This window comes from Herpailurus yagouaroundi, unplaced genomic scaffold, assembly GCF_014898765.1.
Source record: "Herpailurus yagouaroundi ecotype Mexico unplaced genomic scaffold, PumYag 141, whole genome shotgun sequence".
In the NCBI taxonomy this organism is placed as follows: domain Eukaryota; kingdom Metazoa; phylum Chordata; class Mammalia; order Carnivora; family Felidae; genus Herpailurus; species Herpailurus yagouaroundi.
The window spans coordinates 5555339-5580106 of NW_024412396.1; the positions used below are offsets into that span (position 1 = coordinate 5555339).

Here is a 24768-nt window from a genome sequence, read left to right on the forward strand (position 1 = left end):
GGGTTCACCCGAAGTGCCAGCCTGTCTCACCCAGAGAATCACACTTTTTGAGAACCAATGGAAAGGAGCCTGAGCTGCTGAACCCATTCCCTGTCAATTCATGGGATGATAAGTGTAAAAAAAAAAATACCTCAAGACTAAAAAAATATTCAAAGATTATATGGCAAACATACTAAAATACACAAAAAGATAAATGCATAGATGTTTTAATCTTACAAAATTACTGAAATCAGTAACACTCATAGATTTATGGTTACTAACATTATGAATGGATGTTGTACTGTGTCAGATGCTTTTTCTGCATCCGATGAAATGATCATATGGTTCTTATCCTTCCTTTTATTAATGTGGTGTATCACATTGATTGATTTGCAAATATTGAACCACACTTACATTCCAGGAATAAATCTCACTTGATCGCAGTTTAATGATTTTTTAATGTATTGTTGGATTTGGTTTGCTAGTATTTTGTGGAGGATTTTTCATCTATGTTCACCAGAGATATGTGATTGTAGTTTTCTTTTTTAGTGGAGTTTTTATTTGGTTTTGGTATCAGAGTAATGCTAACTCCATAGAATGAATGTGGAAGTTGTTCTTCCTTTTCTATTTTTAGAATAGTTTAAGAACAGGTATTAACTCTTCTTTAAATGCTTGGTAGACTATGCCTGTGAAGCCATCTGGCCTTGGATTTCTGTTTGTTGGGAGGTTCTTGTTTATTTATTTTTTTATTATACTGATTCAATTTCTTTGCTGGTTATTGGTCTATTCAAGTTTTCTATTTCTTCCTGTTTCAGTTTTGGTACTTTATACAAATAGTGTTGCAAAAAGTGGACATCTACATGCAAAAAAAACTGGACCACTTTTTTACAGTTAAGTAAAAAACAACTTTTTTACATTTTATGTTAAAAATGGATTAATGACCTAAATGTGAGGTAAGAAACCATGTAAATCATACAGAAGAACACAGGCACTGTGTTCTCTGACATTGGCTGTAGCACTTTCTTTCTAGGTATGTCTCTGGAGGCAAGGGAAACAAAACCAAAATAAACTACTGGGACCTCATCAAAATAAAAAGCTTCTGCATGGTAAGGAGAACAATTGACATAACTGTAAGGCAAACTACAGAATGGGAGAAGGTATTTGCAAATGGCAAATATACTAACCTGGTTATACTAACCTGATAAAAGGTTAGTATCCAAAATATATAAATAACTCATAAAACTCAACCCTGAAAAACAAATTCCAATTTAAAAAAATGGACAGAAGACATGAACTGACAATTTTCCAAAGAAAAAACAGATGGTCAACAGACACCTGAAAAGATGCTCAACATCTTTGATCATCAGGGAAATACAAATGAAAACTACAATGAAATATCACCTCAGGGTTCCTGGGTAGCTCAATTGGTCAAGCATCTGACTCTTGCTTTTGGCTCAGGTGATGATCTCAGGTTCCTGAGATCGAGCCCTGTGTCAGGCTCTTCGCTGACAGTGCAGTCTGCTTGGGATTCTCTCTCTCCCTCTCTCTCTGCCCCTCTCCCGCTCATGATCGATCTCTCTCTCTCTCTCTCTCAAAATAAATAAATAAACTTAAGAAAAAGAGAAAGATAACCTCACACCTGGTCAGAATGGTTAAAATCAACAACACAAGAAACAATAGGTGTTGGCGAGAAAGAGGAGAAAGGGGAATCCTTTTGCACTGTTGGTGGTAATGAAAACTTGTGCATCCACTGTAGAAAACAGTATGGAGGTTCCTCAAGAAGTTAAAAATAGAACTACCCTACAATCCAGCAATTGCACTACTATTTACCCAAAGAATACGAAAATACTAATTCAAAGGGATACATGCACCTCTATGTTCATAACAACATTATCTACAATAGGCAAATTATGGAAACAGCCCAAGTGTCCATCAACTGATGAATGGATAAAGAAGATGTAGTGTAGGTATTCAGCCATCAAAAAGAATGAAATCTTGCCATTTGCAATGACACGGATGGAGCTGGTGAGTATCACACTAAGCAAAATAAGTCAGAAGGACAAATACCATATGATTTCACTCATATACAGAATTTAAGAAATAAAACAAACAAGCAAAGGGGAAAAAAAAGAGATAGGGAGGCAAACCAAGAAACAGACTCTTAACTATAGAGAACAAACTGATGGTTACCAGAGGGGACGTTGGGTGAAACAGGCGATGGGGATTAAGGCATGTACTTGCTGCAATAAGCAAGCTGTATGGAAGTGATGAATCACCATATTGTATACCTAAAACTAATATTACACTGTATGTTAACAAATGAAATTTAAATAAAAACTTGAGAAAAAAATCACTAACATTATAAGAACTAAATGATTAAATATGCACTATATGACTTTTCTTAAATGTTCATTGATATATATTATGTTTTTCCTATGATACTTCATAGTTTGTTACCCCTTACCCACTAAGATTTTGTGGCTAGGCTTCCTTAGCCATCAAAATATAGTCAGATTGGTTCTACAAGTCCAGAATACAAATATATTAGCATTTCCTTGATTATGTGATGAACTGGATCAATTAATAACATGACTCAAACGACAGTTTCTACTGAGTCATAATCACAATTCATAACTGGTGCAATTACCTCCTACCTCTTTGCCTTGGTTCAAGTAATTACATTTTTACCTCAGAATAATTAAAAGTTTATACTTCATTTTATATCTTCTTTCAAAGAGCCATACTCTATTTCCCCTTGCGGATACAAGATATGAAAGAGAATGACAGACAATACACCTCTTTTCTTGTATCCTTGGAAGAAGACAAACATTGAATGATAATCCCCATGAAATTTCTAAAGGCAAATAAAGTTTAACTTAACTATATTTTTACTTAATACATTTTTTCACTTTGTCCCTTGAAGCATTATTCAAAGTTTGCTTGTTTGTTTGTTTGTTTGTTTTTTTCTTTTCCTTTTGATGACTGCTGCCTATGTTAAAGACACATCACATCACATTCCAGACAGGGATACACTTAGGTATAAGAAAAATAGGAAAAATCATTTTTTATAGGAAAAGAAAAGCACTTTAAATGATTCCTATTGAGATGCTAAATGCTCTAGACATAATTACGTCAAAAAAGAAAAATACCAGAAGTCAAACAACTATAAAGAAACCATAAAAGTTGTAAATAATAAACTATTTTAGGGCAGCCTATTATTTACAAATGAAAATAACTTGCAGTATTGTCTTCTTAATGCTTACTAAACCATATTTTACTAAAATGAGGTTAAATTTCTTGAGCTCCCATTTGTCAACATCATCTACATGTCAAATTATCAAAAACCTCTTAGAAATCATTATTATTATTACTATTATTATTTTATTTATTTTTTTTATTTATATATGAAATTTATTGTCAAATTGGTTTCCATACAACACCCAGTGCTCATCCCAAAAGGTGCCCTCCTCAATACCCATCACCCACCCTCTCCTCCCTCCCACCCCCCATCAACCCTCAGTTTGCTCTCAGTTCTCAACAGTCTCTTATGCTTTGGCTCTCTCCCACTCTAACCTCTTTTATTATTTTAAACCATATCTTCTTAGACAAACTGTTTTAGAGTTTACATAATAAGATATATGTTCAGAGTTCTTAATTCCAATTAGTGAAAAAATGTACTTGAAATATTTGGGCTTTTAATATGAAAACTAATGCTTTTAATTTAATATTTTAAAAGCTGTAATGTCAATTTAAAAAGTGAAAAATAGCTATGAACATTAAAGGAGGGGTTGTGTTCACAGAAGTGGATGATGAAAAGGTATGAAAGATAAGGATGGAGGGAATCAAGAATTCTACTTTGGATATTTCAAGTTTGAAATCCTCATGAGACATCTAAGTGATGACAGCAAGTAGGTGATTGGCTATAGGTCTGGTGATCATAGGAAATTTGAGGTTATTTAAAGCAATAGAAATGGATAAGGTAATTTACGGGAAGGTAAAAGTGAAAAAACTCATTAAATAGTGAACAGTAAAGAGCTTTGATAAGAAAATAAAAACTGCTAAAATCAATCAGATATTTAAAATAGAGCAGCAAAATTAATCACTTAAAAAAAAGTGAACCAAATGTACATGAGGTAATGGTCTAACTATTATTTTTTTTTTAAATTTTAATGTTTATTTACTTTTGAGAGAGAGTGCAAGCGAGTTGGGGAGGGGCAGAGAGATAGGGAGTCACAGAATCTAAAGCAGACTCCAGGCTCTGAGAGGTCAACATAGGGCCTGACATGGAGCTTGAAATCACAAACCGTGAGCTCATGACATGAGCTGAAGTTGGGTGCTCAACCGACTGAGCCATTCAGGCACCCCTTAATCTCTTTCTTTTAAAAAATGTGTAGTAGTATATATTACCTCTTGGAAATCACTATGGAGAATACATTAAGTTATAAGAGGAACATAAGCTTTGCCTTAGTGTCTATCTCTCCTTTTGTGATCCTTCTGGAAAATAACCGGAAAATATCATATACAAAGAACAGTGTACAGGCACTACATGGAATTATAAAATGATGTGGAAAACAACACAAAATTCTAAAATATATGTAAATGTGTATGTAGAGTTTGGATTAAGTAGTGTAAAATTATATGCAGGTAAAACTGAGATGAAGGGAATAACAGAGACTGAATTTCAGGTGACATTTTTTTCCCCCTACCAGGTAAACTTTGTCTTATTTTAATATTTTAAAAGCAGTGTAATAAAAGGAAATAAAAAAGTTACTTCCAAATTAAACTGCTGAATAAACAAATTATGTAAAAGTAGAATAAACAACATATTTAAAATAGTTTTAATACATTTCTTGGTACTCACTGCACAATTATTTATTCAGTGCCTATGGTGTGCCAGGTACTGGTGCAGATGTTGGAGATTTTATAGAAGTCAATAAAAAGAATTAGATCTCCCTTTTATGAAGCTTACAGTCAGGTAGCATCTACCATAAAGAGTACTAAATATTTAAATTTATATTATACAAGTAGTTCAGAAATGATAGAAAGGACACTTAGAAAATACTTTTAAATTTTAAAATAAGGAAACTTAAAGTCATAGTTTTAAATAAGAATCATGTAATTAAAATAAATACCTATCTAGGAAAACCAGAACGTTAATGTTAGAATTTAAAAATTGTTTTAATTCTGAGTTTATTCATGTATTGATTTAATATGCTATGATATAACCAAACTAATTAGATATTTTCAGAAGTAAACATCTCAACTATGTTTGAAAAATCAGTCTCCACTTAAACTTCTGTAAAAAGATGAATTTTAAAAACTTGCATAATTTGGACTTTTAATTTTGTTTTTTCAAATTTTTGATTAAGCCATTTTTACCATTAAAATTAAATGTTATTATTTAGTTGAAAAGCTTGATGTGCAATATTTTTTACCTGATTTAAGCTACTTTGAAGTCAAATACAGGTGCTTACAGGTATTTTATATTTACTAATCATCCTAATACAACACTGCTTATATTTGATTTTACCAACAATTTTTCTGAAGCCAGTACTTTTTTTTTAAAGATACTACGTGTTTTCATTTCAGTAACATACTAGTAAAGTTTGATAATTTACTATCACAAATGACTATCGTTAAGAAAATGAATATTTCACAAATTATTCTTAATTAACACTGGAGATAAACAAATATTAACATAAAAGGCTACAGAAGAATGCCTGTAATTTAACAAACTGTATTAGTCACAAAACTAAGCTCTTTCCCTAAATATGGATTGAAGTAGTTCACTTCTAATATTTAATACATCATAAATAAAAACATTAATTTTGTAACTTCTATTACTTGGCTCAAAACAAATTGCAGTTAGTTAACAAAATAGAGCATTTCCTTTTCCAAAATATTTTTAAAGAGTATCTTAAAAAAATGATATCATCTAATACAAGAAAAAAACAATAGCTAAACCAAACACTTAATAAAATGAATTATAAAGGTATTAGGTTTAGAAGAAAAGATGAAAATGATCAACTTATTATCTCCTAGGATATTCCTTAATCAAAGATAAATTAGAAAAGTAAAAAATGAGAAGTAATTGTTTATTCTATAGTGAATAGGAGTCAAACTGTCTAATCTGGCAAAACTACTCTTATCTGAAAGAACATGCAAAGACATTCACATGCTTCCAATTTCTAAGCATTTTAAAAAGTAAAATATTGAAAATAAACTTGATAACTACCCCTTTTATATGGCTTTATTTGAAAGATTACAAAAAATTCTATTGAACTGTACGTGCATGTGCGCGTGCACACACATACACAGAGCAAGAAGACTAATACACATTCCATAGTACAGAGCATTAAATGCTTTGGTTATATAAATGCATGTATAATGTGCTGTCTTGAGAACACGCTGTGGTGTGTAAGAATTACTACAGCTATGACTGCAAGAAAAACGTTGATGAAATAAAAAAAACACCTTTACCTAGTAGGTAGTCCAGAAAGACAGATAATTGCAAATCTGCCTACTCATGAGCCAATGCCCGAGTCATGTATGGGATGTAAAATAGACGACATTACAGAGTGACTATTTCATTCTTTTTCCCTGAAGTATACCACTTTTTTTTCAATCTGAGTAACTGTAAAGCACTAGATTTTCCATAAACAGGAATATATCTTCATTTGAAATTGTACCTTCAAAAGGGACTTCGGAAGGTCACATAGGCTGGTATTTACCATAAGGTGTATTATGCAAACATAAATTAGGTGCTTTCAGTAGCAATTCTTAACTTGCTCTCAGGCAGATCCTCTGATTCCCACCATTGGGTGTGAAGAACACACTATCTACAGCATAGCAAACTAACTTAGAAGCTTGCAATGGAATGACTATGGTTAGAAGCATTCATTTAACCCCTTTCCATAATTTTTGTAATCTGTATATAAAGATATACAACGTAAGAGTATATCATTCCTGGTAATCATTCCTGGTAATCGTCAAGGACTATTAATGCTATGTGAAAAGATAATCACCCTTTGTATAATAACTCTTCATAGATTTAAGTTGTACTAGTTATAGTTAGTAAACTCTTATTGTTTTCAATGCTAAACCTAACACCTACCCTTCAACTTTTGCACAAATCAAATATTTTTTAATTTGTTATTTTTCAAATAAAGTATGTTATTTAATGAAAAAAGACTTAATAAACTAAAGTCTGAGAGAAGAGACAGTGTAAGTATAGTACACAATCATTTTAGTCAACTAATATGCATTTTTCATATAGTAAACAGCTTCAGAAAACATTTCTCTAACTCTTTAAATATAGACACCCAAACTCATGCAAGATCTATTAAGTAAGTATCTCCACAGGTATTTCTGATGTAAAAGTAGGATTGAGAACCTTTGATATATTAAGAAAAATATTACATATAGTACATAATTTGATATAACTTCAAAATATGAAAAAAAAAAGTCATATCCTTTGTCATTTAATAAATGTCTCCTCTAGGCCTGAACCCTCTCTATGTAACCCTTCTGGAAACTCAATAAAGCATTCCATGACTAGAAAAAGGAAGAGTCAGGTAGCTCAAACAGATATATAATGATAAAGATGGTCCAGTCTTTCTCTTGGAAAATTCCCACTTTATATTCTTCAAAACACAGTATATACCACAACTGAAGTCATTTTCTCCATCTTGTTTTACATTCTCAGTTAACATTTTAAAAACAAAATAGAGATATAAACAGAAAAAGTTAATCATGTTCATATTCCTCATCATCACCCTATGATACATGAACACAAGATGTTTTCTATTAAACATAGGGCCATATGTTTCTTAGCAACTTAGTATTCTTTAGATAGTATATTATGAACACTATTCTTAGCCAATTTATGTGGCTCCAACTTATTATTTTTAATACCATCACCCCATAATATTCTGTAATACCATTATTTATTCAGTCATTCTCCTGTTAGAGGTCAGGTTGTTTCCCAACTTTTGCCACTGCAAATAATACTATGATATACATCCTTGTCTCCATATTCCTAAATATTGGTGCATTAAGTATTACTGGATAGATTCTCAAAAGCTGCAATATTATAGCACTTACATCAATATTGTATAAGAATTATTTCCCATATCAGTGCCAAGACTTTAAATTTACAAATGCACATACACACAGATTATTTGTTCCTGATCCATGTGCATTTTTAACACACAGAATTTTATCTGTTGGTTAAAAAAAAGTATAGTTTTATGATGTTGATTCATCTTTCCCTGATGCCTAACATCCTTTTCTAAAATGGATTAAAATGACACTTAAATATTACTCTGGACCAGGCAGTGTTCTAAGTGCTTCTCATGTATTCATTCATTTAAGAATCATATAACAAACCTATGATCTAGGGCTCCGTTGTTAGTCACATTTTAACGATGAGAAACACACATGGCAAAGTTAAAGATGTTTCTTCAAATCAGAAAATAAGAAAGCAGGAAAGATTTGATTTGAAGCCAAAGATTATGATTCGAGATCTCAGTTCTCTTAATCCCTAAGTTATACTACCTTAATATATAATAAAACACAGTAAATTCTCATATGTACTTGGATTTCTGGAATTTCACTGATAAATTATACCTGTTTGTGTTAATATCACACTCCTTTTATTATGATAGCTTTACAGTAAATTTTAATACTGAGCCAAGTAAGCCGTCCCACACATATATTATTTTTTGATAATCCTTTTATTAATAGTTTCCTGGTAATTCTTAGGCATTTCTTTTTCATATGAATATTAAAATCATTTTGCCTTTGTTTCTAGCTCCCACAATACCAAAAAAATTGGGGAGAAAATGAAAATTACAATACATTTACATTTTAATTTAAAAACATTGCTATTTCTATATTAAATTTTCTCTTCCAAAATTATTTTAAGTCTATTCATTAAGGAAGCATTTTATGTACTTATATGAAAATTTTAGATTCTCTTAATATGGATTCTTTCCTTTTTTTGGTTCAATTTATTCTTGGAAAGTTTTACAGATTTTGATATGTATATGATATACACTAATAAACTTCACTCATATAGTAGCAATTTTTTAATATCAGCAATTTTATAAAGCTCATTCTAGTAGTAAGCACAATACATAAACTCTAATGTGTAATAAATACAATTCCCTTAAAATAAAAATAATAAAATCACTTCTCTTAAAATGAACATTTGTATTTCATTATTTTTCTGGAACTTTCTTAAATACACTTCTAATGAACACTACCCTGATATTACACACACGTGCACACACACACCAACTCACACACATACGCTGAAGGAAATAAAAATTTTTTGTTGGAGAATTATGACAATACCTGAGACAAGAGCCTGACTAGCTTTCAAACTGTGTTCTGAGTGAAACAGAAGTCTAATGAAGAAAGCTATGTCCCGTTAATTTAATATTCAATTTATTTATTCAATAAAGAAACACATAAATAGAACAAACTGGTGGTTGCCAGAAAGGAGGGGGTGGGCAGATAGATGGAATAGGTGAAGAGAATTAAGAGTTACAGACTTCAAATTATAAAATAATTAAGTCACAGAGATGCAAAGTACAGCATAGGGAATAGGATCGATAATACTGTAATACTATTGTGTGGTGACAGATGGTGACTACACTTTTCATGTCACTGTGTAATGTAGAGAATTGTCAAATCGTCAATGTTGTGTACCTTAAACTAATATAACATTGTACATCAACTGTATTTAAAATATATTTTAATAAATTTATTAAAAAACAAATATTAAATAAATTAACTAAATTGCAATAAAAAATTTAAAAGCATCCTTATTCAGGTTGTTTAGATCTTTAGAGAACTGATGTTCAAAATTTCATTTGAAGGGATTTTCAAAAATAAACTCATTTTTTCAAAATTTTGTAATGTTTATTTTTGAGAGAGAGAGAGTGTTTGTGAGTGGGGAAAGGGCAGAGAGAGAAGGAGACACAGAATCCGAAGCAGGATCCAGGCTCCGATCTGTCAGCAGAGAGCCTGATACGGGGCTCGAACCCACAAACTGTGAGATCATGACCTGAGCCGAAGTTGAACGCTTAACCAACTGAACCACCCAGGTGCTCCTAAAAATAAACTGATTTTTAAACATATAGGCCGTAAGCCTATTTTTCCTCCTAAGACTAGTCATTCAACAAATATTAATTGAGAACCTATTATGTTGCAAGTTAGTGCTTCTGATACATGAGAGAATAAAACAAAGATCCCTGTTATCATTCATCTTACTTTCTACGAAAGTGAGACGATGCACAGTGAGTATGACAATAAACAAATATGTGGTATTCTATGAAGGGATGGAAAAATACAGCAAGACAAAGGGAATTAGGAGTACTAGAAGGAGGCCAGTCTGCAATATTACATAGGATGGTCAGTAGGCCTTATTGAGAAGGTGAATTTTGAAGTAAGACTTGAGGGCTCTGAAGGTGTTAGCCAAGTAAATCTCTGAGATAAAAGAATTTAAAGCAGAGAGAAAAGCAAGAACAAAATACTGAGGAGTGAGCACACCTATTGTCTGCAAGGAAAAACAAGCAGGTAAATTTGGCTGAGGCAGAGTAGTAAGCAGGTGAGGTAGGAAATGAAATGAAAGAGGTAATGTGACAAGGACCAGATCTTGTAAGTTAATGGGTATCATTTTTGGGATTTTGGCTTTTACTGAGTGAAATGGGAAACTATCACAGATATAGGCAAAGGGGGAAAAAAACCCACCAAAACCTGACACATTTTTAAAAGGAATACAGACGTGGTATAGAACAAACTTTTGGATAGCAAGGGTAGAAAAGGTAGGAAATCCTATATGGAGGCTATTGCAATAATACAGGCATGGACTAGGATAGCAGTAGATGTAACAAGAAGTGATTAAGATTCTACCTCTATTTTAAAGGCAGAGTCACTATTATATCTTATAGAAAATGGATTTGGGTTATGGAAGAAAACAGGTGAGGGTGAATCTAAGATTTCTGGTTGGAGCAAGTGGATGTATGGCATTGCCTCTACTGAGATAGTAAAGGTTGGTAAAGATGGAGCAAGGTTAGGGTAGTTTTTTGGACTGATGAATTTAAAATGTCCATTAGATATGCAAGCGGAAATTGCTGGATGGGAATCTGGATACAGTCTATAGTTTCTTAGAGCGGAATTAAGAGATAAATATGAACCCAAGTTATGTGGGACCGGTATCATACAATTTTAGGGGACATCTTTGGGAAATATATTCAAAGTAATGAACTTAAAATTAGGTACGGTGCCTTGTAATAAGCTTGTAGAGGTGAGAAATCTTAAGGCTTAAGCTTCATTAGTTCATAGTAAAGCTGCCTCTCACTGACGACATAAATTTTGCAGATTGTTAACGTATGAAAGCCATGGTATTAGATAAGGAGAAACAAAGTATAAACCCTAAGGAAGTCGTAAGACATGGAGATTTCCAACATTAAGTGGGATGAGGAAAACTAGCAAAGAATTCTGAGACAAAGCACATGATATGATTCAGGGGTAAAACCCCAAGTGTGTAGTATCCTGGAAGGCAAGTAACGAAAGTTTAGCAAGGCAGTGGAAGTGACAAATTATGACAAATACCGCTAATAGGCCAAGTAACATGTGTACTGAGAATAGACAACTGGAATTAGCAGTGTGGTCATCACTGATGTCCTTGGCAAACACAGTTTTGGTGAAATGGTAGAGGCAAAAATCTTGCTGGAATGGACCTAAGAAAGAATGGGAAGGAAGAGACATATTGGAAAACAGAGAACAGAGAAAACAATTTGTGAATTTTGCTACAAAGGAGTATAAGAAGTGGGGCATTAGCTGGTCGGGAGAGTGGCATTAAAAGTTTTTGTTTAGTCTTTTAAGATGGGGGAAAAACAGATATTAGCATGCTGATGGGAATGATTCCATAGAGACAAAAAAGTGAAAGATAATAAAGGAGAGGGAAGGCAGAATTGCTGAAGAGATGTCTTCGAGTAAAGGAAAAAGGATGAGGTTTAATGTATAAGTGAAATTACTGGCTTTAGATAGGAGAAGGTAAGAGAATGTAGAATATGTGGGTATTACGTTTATGTTTAGTGTGAGTTTGTGCAAGTTTTCCTTTGCTTCAGTTTTCTCAGTGAAGCAGGAACTCAGATCATCTGTTGGGAGTGAGGATGGAGCAAGAGATATTGGAAGGTTTGATAGGGGAATTCTTAGAAAGCCCCAGGATCTGCCTCCTTGGTGCTACATTTTGTGTAATTCTCTCCATTGGAATGTGGGTGGAAACTGTGATTTGATTCTAATCAACAGAATGTGGCAAAATGATGGAATGTCACTACTGTGATTATATATTGTATAGTAAAGGAGGTGAGAAGTCACACATGTGATTCAGTTCAATATGTAAGATTTCATCTTGCTAGCACACATGGGAGAAAGATTTTCCTGCTGGCTTTGCAAGATGTAAACAGCCATAGTGGAAAGTGCCTACTGTACTGAGGGTCATACTGCAGGGAACTTGGGCAGCCTCTTGTTGACAGACAGTAAGAAGTCAGGGCCCCTAAGTCATACAACTTCAAGGAACTGGATGCTGCCATCAACCTGTATCAACTTAAAAGCAGATTAGACTTCAGTCAAGCTTCTAGATGAGAATGCACTCCATCCGATATTTTGATTGAAGTTTTGTGAGACCAGGAGCAGAGAACTCGGCGAAGCAGTGCCTAGACTCTTGACCTATGGAAACTACAAGATAATAAATGGGTGCTGTCCGAGCCACTGTGTAACTTGTTACACAGCAACAGAAAGCTAATACAGAGGTTGAAAGAAGAGACCATATGAAATAGCCATCTAGAGAGTAAAAAAGTAAATGGGCTTATGACTATTTGAGAATTAAGGATTCATTTGAGATCTACAGTCATGAATTTAAAAAAAGACCAGTGGGTTTCATCTATGTTTTCCTGTAACCATAGCAAAGGTGCTATACATGAGTTATCTGTTTTCATTTATTTTATTATATTTTGAGATATGATTTCAAGTTCATCAGTAAACGAGTGTTCATAAAGCAGATGTTTCTGCAATTGTTATTTTTCCTTTTTATTTTCATGAAATTTAAGAAGAATCCTAGGTGAGCTAACCACCAGGAATCTAAAATTAAGGCTGGAATTTAATTTTTGGCACCAATGACTGATTAACAAAACCATTTTGTTGAATTTTGAAGTGAATAAAAAATTTATTATCAATAACTCACAACTGATCAAACCTCTATTTTTTTATTTTGTTAAGTTTTTAAAAAACACATTGCTTAAAGAATCTACTTCTATTTATTATATCTTTATATTTGCTTCATATTTAAAATTTCACCTGTTGGAAATTTCAAAGTTGCACTTTGCAATATGCAACACACACAAAAAAGTGTAAATTATAAAACTATTAGCCCTTATAACTTTTCTTTCTCAATAGGGAAATAATAGCAAGATGATTTATCACTGGAGAATGCATGACTTAGTATTCTCACTAGAGGAGAAAATAACTGTAGTGTAGTTTAAACTATCTTAAAAACCACACAGAGACTGATTACAGAAATATTTTGGAGTTAAAAAAGCAGGAACACTAGTATCTTAGAATCCTTTTTTAAAGATAAAACTCAGTTTTAATAAGCTGTATGCTGTTATTCACCATCTTAAAGAATACTCTTTCATATCACTTGAAAGATATTTCATAAAAAAATAAACATAACCTAACATTTAAGGTGAATATTACATTCTAGATACTGTACTATTTATTAACAATGAATTTCTTTCTTTCTTCAACCCTTTGAGGTGCTATAATTATCTGAATTGCACAAAAGGGGAAACTGAAGCCTAATTTACTCAGCAAGTAAGTGGCAGAACAAGGATTTGATCATACACAATTTGGTGCTAGTCTTGACTTTTAACCACCATTCTGTAAGACTTCTCAATTTTCAGGGAGGAAATTATTATAGACCCACAACACTGTGGTTACAGTCTGCCAGTCTGACCTGTGGAAATAGTCTGATCTGTAGAAACATGAGGGTAGAAAATTAAAATTTAGTAGGTACTGAAACACGTAATCATTATTAAAAGAAAAGATTTTTAAATGTTGAAATTGCAATAAAACTTACTCTTTGGTGTATTTTCTGTGCTTTTTACTTTTGGATTTTCTGAATATTAATAGTCCCTTAGATCTTTTTATCACATTAGTTTGTAACATAGACAAACTATTTATTCTGAAAATAGACTCAATTATAACTCACTTAGTTATTACGGATGAAATTAACACAAATAGTTGACAGGATGTATTTTGCATTGGTTTATAAAAATTTACAAGGAAAAAGTTTATAGTTGGTTGCTTTTAACAGCAGAGGGTATCCTATTAGCTGCAACACATAAAAAATTACTTATAGGTTTAAAAGTTCACTTTAATTATGAAGATTTTAAGATTATCATACTAGAACCCATTTTTCTATCTATATACCCTTAAAGATCTAAGCTAATCTAGTGGAGTTGAAACTATTGGGAAATACCGAGGGAGCACAATGAGTACAAACTACTAATAACATAAGAATGGACAATGACTAAAATTCCAATATTTAAGAATTCTGTTTTGTTCTTCTTTTATATCTTGCCTTATGTTATCCAGGAGATACTATGCTTGTTTGTATAAAAACAGAAGAAACCAGAATATAAATAAAATATATTTAACAGAGTATAGTAGACAAAGTACAAAACCACAATGAATTATTATTTCAAATTAGGAAAATATTAGAATTGGTAGAGGTGGATATAGTAATATATCTGGAGGGTAAAAATATTAGTAAACTTCAATATATAAATGAGCCTTTAAAGAAATCAATTAATAAAAATTCACATGTTCATATAAAAAAAAGAAAGTATAAATCTAACATCAAAGACAAAACTATTGAGATAGTTTTTCTTTCCAGATCCAGGATTTTTTATTTTATACACTGAGAAAAACCGTTAGTTTTGTTTGTATTGCTGTTGTTCTCATTTGTCTTTTGTTCGAAAAATAAAGAATGATAAAATACAAGAGAAACACTAGAAAAAAAAAGTCAGTTGTTCCAATAGTTTTCTATATCACATAAAGTTCATGTAAGAAATAAGGCATAGAGAGTGCAAATGTATAAACACCTTTTTAACTTCATGCATCAATATTACAAGCTTTGTTCTCACATTTATTTCATATCATTTCCTTCAAAGGGAAGTGCTGGGTTTCATCACTAGAGATGTGTATTATTTTAACCAATTTATTGGGGCTAAAATGTGAGTATTATAAAGTAGTTTTTTTTCTAAGGGGAATGCTACTGTATAAAATGAAAATCAAGCTCCTACTATAGAATAAAATAGCACTCTACGTTAGTTTTGCTTCCAGTTATTGTTTTAAAATTTTTCCTGAGGTTGCAAAAGTATTAGAATTAGCAAATGAGCAAAATTATTCTGATAGACTTAGATTAGATTACATGCAAAGGGCACACTTAATATAGTTAGCAAATATAGTTCAAAGTTAATTTATTAGTCAACTATATGAAAAATATATTAAAAAGATAAGCTTTCATTTAATATTTGAATAATCCCATAAGGCCTTGTATTAGTAAAAAAGTGGAAATATTAAAAAAATAACATCTCTCACCTAAATGAAGCTCAACTCAGACAAAATGAAAATGTGTTTAATCATTTTAATGAATATATTTTTCAACATTTGTCAAGTACATTAGGCTCTGGATTACATATAAATATTTTAGATGATTTACTTAAATGTGCCAAAAATAACTACATTTTTGAAAAATGACCTACAAATATTCAGTAGCAAAACAATCATCAAAAACATAAGTTTCATATTTCTAATTGCAAAGTGTGCCACTCCACCAAAGAAAACACTAGTATTAAATTAGAAGAAAATACCATTTCCTGAGTTGTTAAACAGCATTAAAATTATCACAAACACCAATTTTCAGTTACTTTCAGATTGCTAGAAATGTTTTTCATTGAAAGTTGAAAATAGTTTACATAGCAAGGCATGTCTAAAATAAAAAACAAATGAAAATGCATTCACTTTTAAAGATATACCTTTGCTCAATAAGTCATATTTATACATTTATTTTTTACATATATGACATTCTTAATATATATACCAATAATCCTAGGAAGAAACAATAATGAAGATTATAAACAGTGACTCAATAAAAAACCCACAGAGCTCCATTAAGTCATAATTTTAAGGGAAAAATCCAAAATTCTTGTAGTCTACCATGTGAATATATTTTTGTTATCTAAAGTAAAAAATGCATATAAAGGTTCAGGAATAATGGATATTTCTTTCTCAGGTTACTTGGAATCTGATCATGGTGCACATATGTGAATGAACGAATACATCCTTAACCCACCATTATCTTTTTCTCCAGTGTGCAGGCAATCACCCGTGAAAAGTATGGTGTAGATGACAGGATGATACTGTACCTGATTAGCTCTGGAGGTGGTCATGGGATCAGATGGAGAGGACTTGGTGGTAGTTGGGGAAGATGGCAATGTCTGGGAACAAAGCAGTTCAGGAGCAAATCAACCTTTAAAAGCCTTAAACTGATTATTTAAATAAAACAAAATAAAATAAAATGTAATATAACGAGAACAAAATCCTATGAACAAATTTTTCTCCTATTCATTCAAATTTAATGGAATTTAAGATCAATTAAGTAACTAATGCATGTAAATATGCATGCATAAGCATGTAAAAATAAATTCATGACTTGAAATCATGATGGTGACTGATAAAAATTCACATGAGTATTAAAGGTATCCTGACCATATTCATGAATAGTAGTCTCTTTTCTTTCCCTCTTGTTTGCTTGGGGGAAAAGAGATGTCAAACAAAAATTCAAGAAAGTCAATGAGTAAAACTGAAAGAGTTACTTTCCTATCAATGAATACAGTCGGGGATTGGAAGAAGTGGTGAAATGAAGTTTACTTTGGCATAAAAGCATCTACCTACTTAATATGTTGAACATCACCAACAAGTTGATTCCATATGAATTTAGGGATCCATACTTAAAAGCAACTAAATTTGAACTTCTGAGTTCTTAATATCAGATTATCTTCTAAAATATTAATTTTTAATAAATTTAGAGCCCGTCTGAAAATGTAAACATCAACCTCATATTAATAAACAAGTAACTAATAGCATTTTAACAAATTGCTATAATATCTTTATCATTTATGTTCAAGACTAAAAACTTAATATATTGTAGCATCATCAGCCTGTGGTGAAAATAAGCACAAAAATATTAGGAATCATATTTATTGTTCACTTCATTCCTAAACACTTATACATACTAAAATACTTGTTGAACAATACATTAACATTTTTTAAAAACTTCAAGTCTAATGGAATAACCTTAAAGTGTAAGATGTCAAGCCTTTTTCTTTTTAAAAAAATGTATTTTCACTTTTTTAGTGAACAGCATTGCTTAAGAGGCATCCTCAATAGATAATATTTCCTAATAGGTGAAATGGGGTAGTTTTATAGTATAGACATAATTCTTTGTGGACATTATGTTTTATATGAATACATATGCATCACAATTACTCAGATATGAGCAAAAGCATAACTTTAAAGGTTCAGCAGTGTCAGAAAAAAACAGATAAAATTACTTAACAAAATCATATTTCTTCATTTAAGATTTCGAAAGTTCTAATTTGGGTAGAACAAAGCAGTTGATCATAAAAAGAAAAAATAGGAAATTCACAGGATTCTGCTTAACTACTATTCTCCAGTAACAAAGTAAAGATTGGTTCTAACATCAAATCATGTTTTAAATAGTCCACTCTTCAAGTGATTCCTGGTTCTTCTAAGTTAAAACCTAAGATACTTTGAGGAAAACCAGACTTAATATTGACTTATACCAAGGTTTTTTTTGTTAAATCATATTTAAAAAGGGGACAGGAACTACATTCAGAAACGAAACCTCATAAAAGAAGAAAATACATCTTCAAAACCTTTGTTTTCTGTTTTCATTCCTTGTAATAAATTCCTGTCATTTCTCCAGAGAGACTTTCATTTTCAGTTATTAAAAATTGCTCTACTATTTTCTTTTCATGCAATACTATCCTGGAACATATATTATTGACATGATGCTACTATATGTTAAACAGTGAAAATTTTATTTTCCCATCTGTGGTTACAAGTGTTATTACAGAGAATTCTTGGGAGTAATTAACATACTTAAAAATCTGTTCTGTACTTATCTCAGATTAATTCTGAGGTTGCTGATGAAATAGATGTGAAATAAATCTAGAGGCCAATTCTGTCAAAACAGGTTAGAATTTAAGTCCATTAACATACAGAAGCACTAAGTATGTATTGGGTTCTTCTATTTCCATCAGGGTAAAATCAACCTGAAGTGCCAGAGGTTCACTATGACATCCACCTTACCCTGGCTATGAAGTCTCAATAAGGTACTGAAACACTGTAAAAAACAATGTGGAAAAAGTAGTAATAGCAAGTGGCTCAGAATTTGTAGTCACTTCAATTAACATTATCTTCCGTCAACTTATTCAATACCTTTTTTGTTGCTTGGCATATATATGAAATATTAGACATATATTATTAGTAACTGATACAATTCATAGTCATCAACATTGTCCTTAATAATTCTGATGCTATTTCTTTCTCATAGAAACAAAAACAGTAACTTTAAACTTTGGGAAAAATATTAATGTGTTTAAATCATTAAAAGTTTGGTTATTAAACATCATCATCTGATAAGAAGTTAAAGTTTAGTATTTTAAATAAACAGGTGAAAATTATATAAGTGTGAGCTTGAAGGGATAAGATTGTCAAAATGTCACAATAAATCATCTCTAAATAGATTTTCTTCACTTAAATTTCTAAAATAATGTTACATAATGAAATAAACACATGATGAGTTTTGTAGCTATTATTCATAAAGATACTTTAAACACAAAAAGTCTCCTCCCTTTACAAATTTAACTTATAACAATAAAAAGATTCCAGGAAGTTTGCATTTTTGGTAGATTTTTTAGCTACAAAAAAATTGTTCTAACAAACAGATAAATGTATTAAAATAATACCTCTCATTTAAAATGTTTATTAATTAGATTAATGAAACAGCTTTAATAGTTTTCTCAACAAAAATAGAACCGAAGAATCCATAAGAAATATTTCAATTTCAACATAAATGTACAATATGTTTGTTTCCCTATTGTTTTATAAACAAAGTGTTCACTCCTACTTACTACACAGATTTAAAGTTTCATGGTTTCAGAGTTAAAAATCATTTAGTAAAATTCCTGTCACACATCATGAAGATGTAACTAACTGTATATCCATATAAGCAAAGTATGTTAAAATATTTGTTATAAATAACACTTACAAAGGACACTTCTTTAATTTTTTTTTTACATTTATCAAATAGTGATTGTGAGGGACAGTCATTTTTTAGCACAATTTTATCTTTCAAATGGAAAAATATAACATTTTTATTTACATGAATTGAGTAGCCGTTTAAGAAGTCTGCTTTAAAGATTGGAGGCTGAATTACGTATTGCAGAAAATTTTAAAGTATTTGACAATTTCAAAACAGTGGATCCTTTGAAACAGTTTTCAAATATTCATGATTTAACAACAGACATTTAGTTAAGTGCAGATATAACTAGGTTTCTGGGAATAAGAACTAAAAAAGTGACTACAAATTGTAAAATGCATTCTTGTTAACAAGTGACAGTTTTGCTGGATCAGAAAATATTACTATAAATGAACTCTGTAATATATGCAGCTTACCTCCAAGCAAATCTACAGTAACAGACTGTCAAGAACCTCTGATAGTTATAGGTAAATTGAGAATAGCAATGAACAAGAAGTCTCAATTGTAATTCAAAACCTATTACTAGCTGAGTAGTATTACTCAAGTAGTCACCTTCCACCTGTGTTTCCAGTTCTGTTAAATAAATCTGTACAGTGCTCTATAAAAAATGGATAAAGTATGTGAATATGTAATTGTCATCTCTGGCTTTTCATCATGACAAGTTTCTTTCCTCCCTTCTTCCAATGTCTGAACAATCTGGAACCCCTCAGCTCTAATATAAATTCATATTGTCAAAGTTACACAGGTCTTTCAGAATTTATTCCTGTCCCATAGTTTATTTTCCTCATAATTTGTTATTCCACACCATTATCCTTCTCTTCAATCATTCAATACCATGTATTTTACTTATCTTTCAATTTATGGTCTTTGTTATTTGAAAAAAATCTGATTTTCCAGAATGAACTCCTTATTTACTACAATTGACTAGGTCTGAACTTTTTCCATTTTCCAAACCACCTTTTTTTTTTACATCTTCCTCTTCTTTTCATTATAGACAAAATTGTGACCTCCTACTCAGACCTCCTCCCCTGAATGCCCTAAATGTTAACTTTCCCCTATTGCTGAGTCATCTTGTCCCCTCAATAATCTCATCTCCAATTTCTCTGCCTTTTCAAGCTCTTGTTTATTTTCTTTAACATCAGCCTCTTGAGTAGAGAGAGGGGTTACATGAGTCTCCCTTATCTAACTTGTATTTTACTCCTTTGTATACCCAAAATTTCAAATCAGCATTTCTAACCTCCACACCATTTTTTCTCTTTACCTACCCAGCCACTATACTTTTAGGAAATAATATTAGTAGGAAATAATGACTTTGCTCTCACCATGTGATTAAAACTAACCTTTAAATCTCCAATAATCTCCTATTGAAATCTTTTTTTTTTTTTTTATTTTTCTCTGGGTATTGGATCATTTTGAGCTTCTTTCCTTATACTTTCCCTCCTTATTTTATCGTAGGGAATATTACTGGTCTCCCTTTTATCTTGATGATTAATAGAGCACTTACTAGGAACCAGGTATAGTTCTACTCAGTTAATACAATACCCCTATGAAATAGACTACTATTACTAACCCCATGTTATGAGTAAAGAAGTTGAGGTACAGAGAAGCAAAACAACTCACCCAAAGGTACAATCGCTGGTAAATTAAAGAGCCAGGAATTGAACCTGGGCACACCTGCTCCGGCTCCTATGGGCTTAACTACTACGTTACAATGCCTCTGACTTACTTTTTCTCTTGTTTCTTTATCTCATTTTTTGCTCCTTTTTTTCTCTACTACAATAAAGATGGTAAGTGAAATTATCACCTATGATGCAATTAAGGATCTATATTTTCAGTTTTACATTCTCACCTGTGTTTCTATTAAAGACTACTTCACGAGAAAAGCATACAACTTACAACTTATTAAATTTGCCTACAACAAACAAAAATATTATTTCAAACAGTTGCCTACAATTCATTAATTGCTTTTTAGGCTTCACTATTCTGCTAGGCTCAAAACCATATATAATCATTTTTTATTCTTTTCTTACCATTTTGGAACTAGAACAAATCATTCTCAGAGGCTCACAGATTTTACTTTGACATTTCTTTTAACATCATGCATTTGCCTCAGCTTCACTACCAAACCAGAGTAGGTGTTCATCTTCCTAAAATATTGCCTAGTCTCTTAACTTCACCCTGACACAAGACATTCTACTTTAAATGAGGATCTCTTCTTGGATAAACTTATTCAAGATAATGAAATGTCCCCAAAGAAAGAAATCTACTAAATTTCATTTTATCATCATTACTCAAAATTGGAGGCCATATAGCTCAGTGTCAAGATCAATTATCAATTACATTTCCTTGGGTAAGTTATTAAATTTCTTTACTCATCAGCTTCCTTAAGTATAACATGGATTCTGTACTCCTTACCTGCCTGATAGGTTTTTGTGAAGATGGATAAAATATGATAATACATGTAAAGCACATAACACAATGGCTGGCAGAGAAACAGAGTAAACACCGTATATGTCACTATTACACATTGCTGATCCTTCATTCTTGACCACCAAACCTTTATTTATTTATTTTGCCTGACAAAGCTTAACATTCCTTGAATTTTTGAGTGTTACATGAAAGAAGTTTAAAAAATACTTTCTTATAAACCTTCAGACCTAAAGATCTGCATAGTAGATCACTCAGCTAATTGTCATAGTTCTCTTCTACCAAGTTATACATACAGGCACCCCTTTTTAAGGGTCTGTCTGGATTTTCAGAACAGAAGAGAAAAAAAATGCAGATGTGCTTCCTTTTGTTTTAACTTTTCAGAGAAATTAAAAAAGTTCCTTTGGGAAATACTATGAAGAAATCTATAGAATGTCCCTCGGCCAGACATCCAAGGCTCTCCATTATCTGGTCCCATCCTAACATTAATTTCCTCTAAACTCCAACACAAATGTTCCATTTCTGTCAAGAGAGTCACCTTACTATTCAATCATTATAGCTTTCTTCTCAAATCCATATTGTTTCACATGCCTAAAATAAGCTTTTTTTCTTTCTTCTCCTCTAATTAGGAAATTCCTATAGAATCTTCAAGGTCCGGTTCAAATCCTCACCTGTATTATAAGACCAAATGTCATTCCACCCTATATTTCTTCCACACGCCTCTGAACTTTTATATATTTTACAGTACACTGTTTATGCTGCGGTTTTGGTATATACAGTTTGACATTTTTATAAATCATTTTAATCATTTCTGATCTCTCACAAACTAGTTTTAGAGAGCAAGGGCTACAATTTAATATATCTTGCAACTCAGTAAGAAGGCATTTAATAAATTCATGACTGAATGGATGAATAGTGAATACAATTATGTGCTATTTTTGCCAATTTTTCACGATAGAGGTAAAACTCTAAGTGAGATTCTTGATATCTTCACTTGATTTTTTTTAAATACAAGAAAATTCTCTAAATGCCTATAACCACTTTGTTCTTAATGTAGCTTTTCTTAAAAATACATTTGAGCCAAAATGGAAAAGAATTGCTGAAAATTTGTAACAGACAAAAGGAGTTAACAAATGCTAACTGTATTACTGATTTGTGGTTTCTACCTTGTTTTAGGGTTTCTTATATTGACTTATTATGTATAAGCAACCATACTTGGAGAGGGATTTGAGGGGCTTAAAAAGAAGAAAAGTTGCAATAATCCTATGAGGGGAAAAGGTTTAGAGTATAAAGCTCAAAACATAAAAAAGGTGGAAATGGAAAAATGTGTACCAACCACTCTGGACTAAAGACATGCTCCAGCAATGAGTTCAAAGCTTCTAGGCAAACAAGGTCTAAATTATTTGAAGATCGTTGAATGTCTCTGCTATTTGTGTGTCCTGAAAATAAGCAATAGTATGTTCCATGTTGTAATATATGTTTAATTTTGGTTTACTGGCTCTTTCTGTGTTTCTGTTTCTTTGTATACTGACTTGTAAAATTAGCACAGTGGTTATTAGGTGCTTCATAAAAGTATCCTAATTAAGGTGATAGAACAGAGGTTACAATATTTTAATTATTCAATGCACGTTAATCATTATTACTATTACCATTTGAATATATAAAGTATTGGAGTCCCTCTCTATTGGCAAATAAATATTTTTAAAATAAAACAACAACAACAAACATTTGAGAGGGAACAACACCTTAATATCTGAAGTTGGATGTAAGGCTGTTATCCTAGATTTCATCATTCCACTATATCAAAGGCCTGCAAGACCAGTTTGCATTATTTTCTTACAAAACTATATTTGTCTGAGCATTCATTCAGTCAGTAAATGTAGGTTTCATTTGGGCAGAATATTCTGGTTCATGCAACTTATTCAGTTACCAACTATATCTAGATTACATAATTCAGAACACAATATTCTGTTAAAAGTCCATATATATGGTTTGAAATTGTAACTTTTAAAAATGTTTGTTTAGAACTAACTGTGATTTCCTATTTTTAAATCCAAGTTACATATAAATTATACTCTTTTAGGAAGCAAACCTTAAGTTATCAATCATAAAAAACAACAGTCATGTAGTAATAAACATTCAGAAAGCTATAATTTTATATTCAACATGAACTCATTTCTGTGCAGAAGTTGTATTTTCTAGCTCTCTCATTTTTTAAAACTCTTAATTTTATTCTTTGCCCAATTTAACTAAAATAAAATTCTAAAAGACGTTTTAAAGAAATTTTTTAAAAAATTAACTTCAGGACCGAATAAAGCCCAAAGAAGAGATAAATGTCAAAGGAAAGACCACCATTTTAAAAGAAATCTTACTGTGATTCTATGTATTATGTATGCATATATAAAACTATCATATAAAAATATCATATGAAATATGATATATGAAATGTTTTTATATATTCTAGAGCAATTTATTTTGGACATATTATTTGATAATGGATAACCAGCATAATTTCTTCAGAAACAAAACTGTGGTCATTTAAATTTATATACTTGACTTACTATTTAGCGAATAACCCAACAAAAAAATCTTACATTGCTAAAATAGGAAAACTTAAAACATAAAAAACTCTGTTGATCTATACTATCTTGGAAATACGTTTGATCATTTCTCCAGATTTTTCAAGTAAATTTTTTAATTTTTACACTTACAAAGAAAGTGTTTAAGGATTAAATATATTGCCCTAATAGATTTAGTGTACTTGTTTGGTTATTTTTTTAAATGATACTCTATTTCATGTACATCACTTATTACATAAAAATATTAAAATCAACAATAATTTTAATCCCATTAATATCTACCAGGCTTACAAATGAATGCAAATACACAAAAATCAATCAATCACTATTGTTTTTAACACTTATCATGATTTTAAATAA

General features: G+C 31.3%; 1 protein-coding gene across 6 annotated transcripts in view; it reads right to left on the minus strand.

Moving 5' to 3' along the window:
* The window catches only part of NOVA1 (NOVA alternative splicing regulator 1), a 153175-nt gene that overhangs the window by 13263 nt on the left and 115144 nt on the right, over positions 1–24768 (minus strand). For 4 of the 6 annotated variants that reach the window (XM_040476836.1, XM_040476838.1, XM_040476841.1 and 1 more), the window contains one exon: positions 16482–16553. The exons of the other annotated variants lie outside the window; for them this stretch is intronic. In XM_040476836.1, coding sequence (XP_040332770.1) covers positions 16482–16553 — 72 coding nt within the window. The remainder of the gene's footprint in view (positions 1–16481; positions 16554–24768) is intronic. 6 annotated transcript variants of the gene reach the window in all.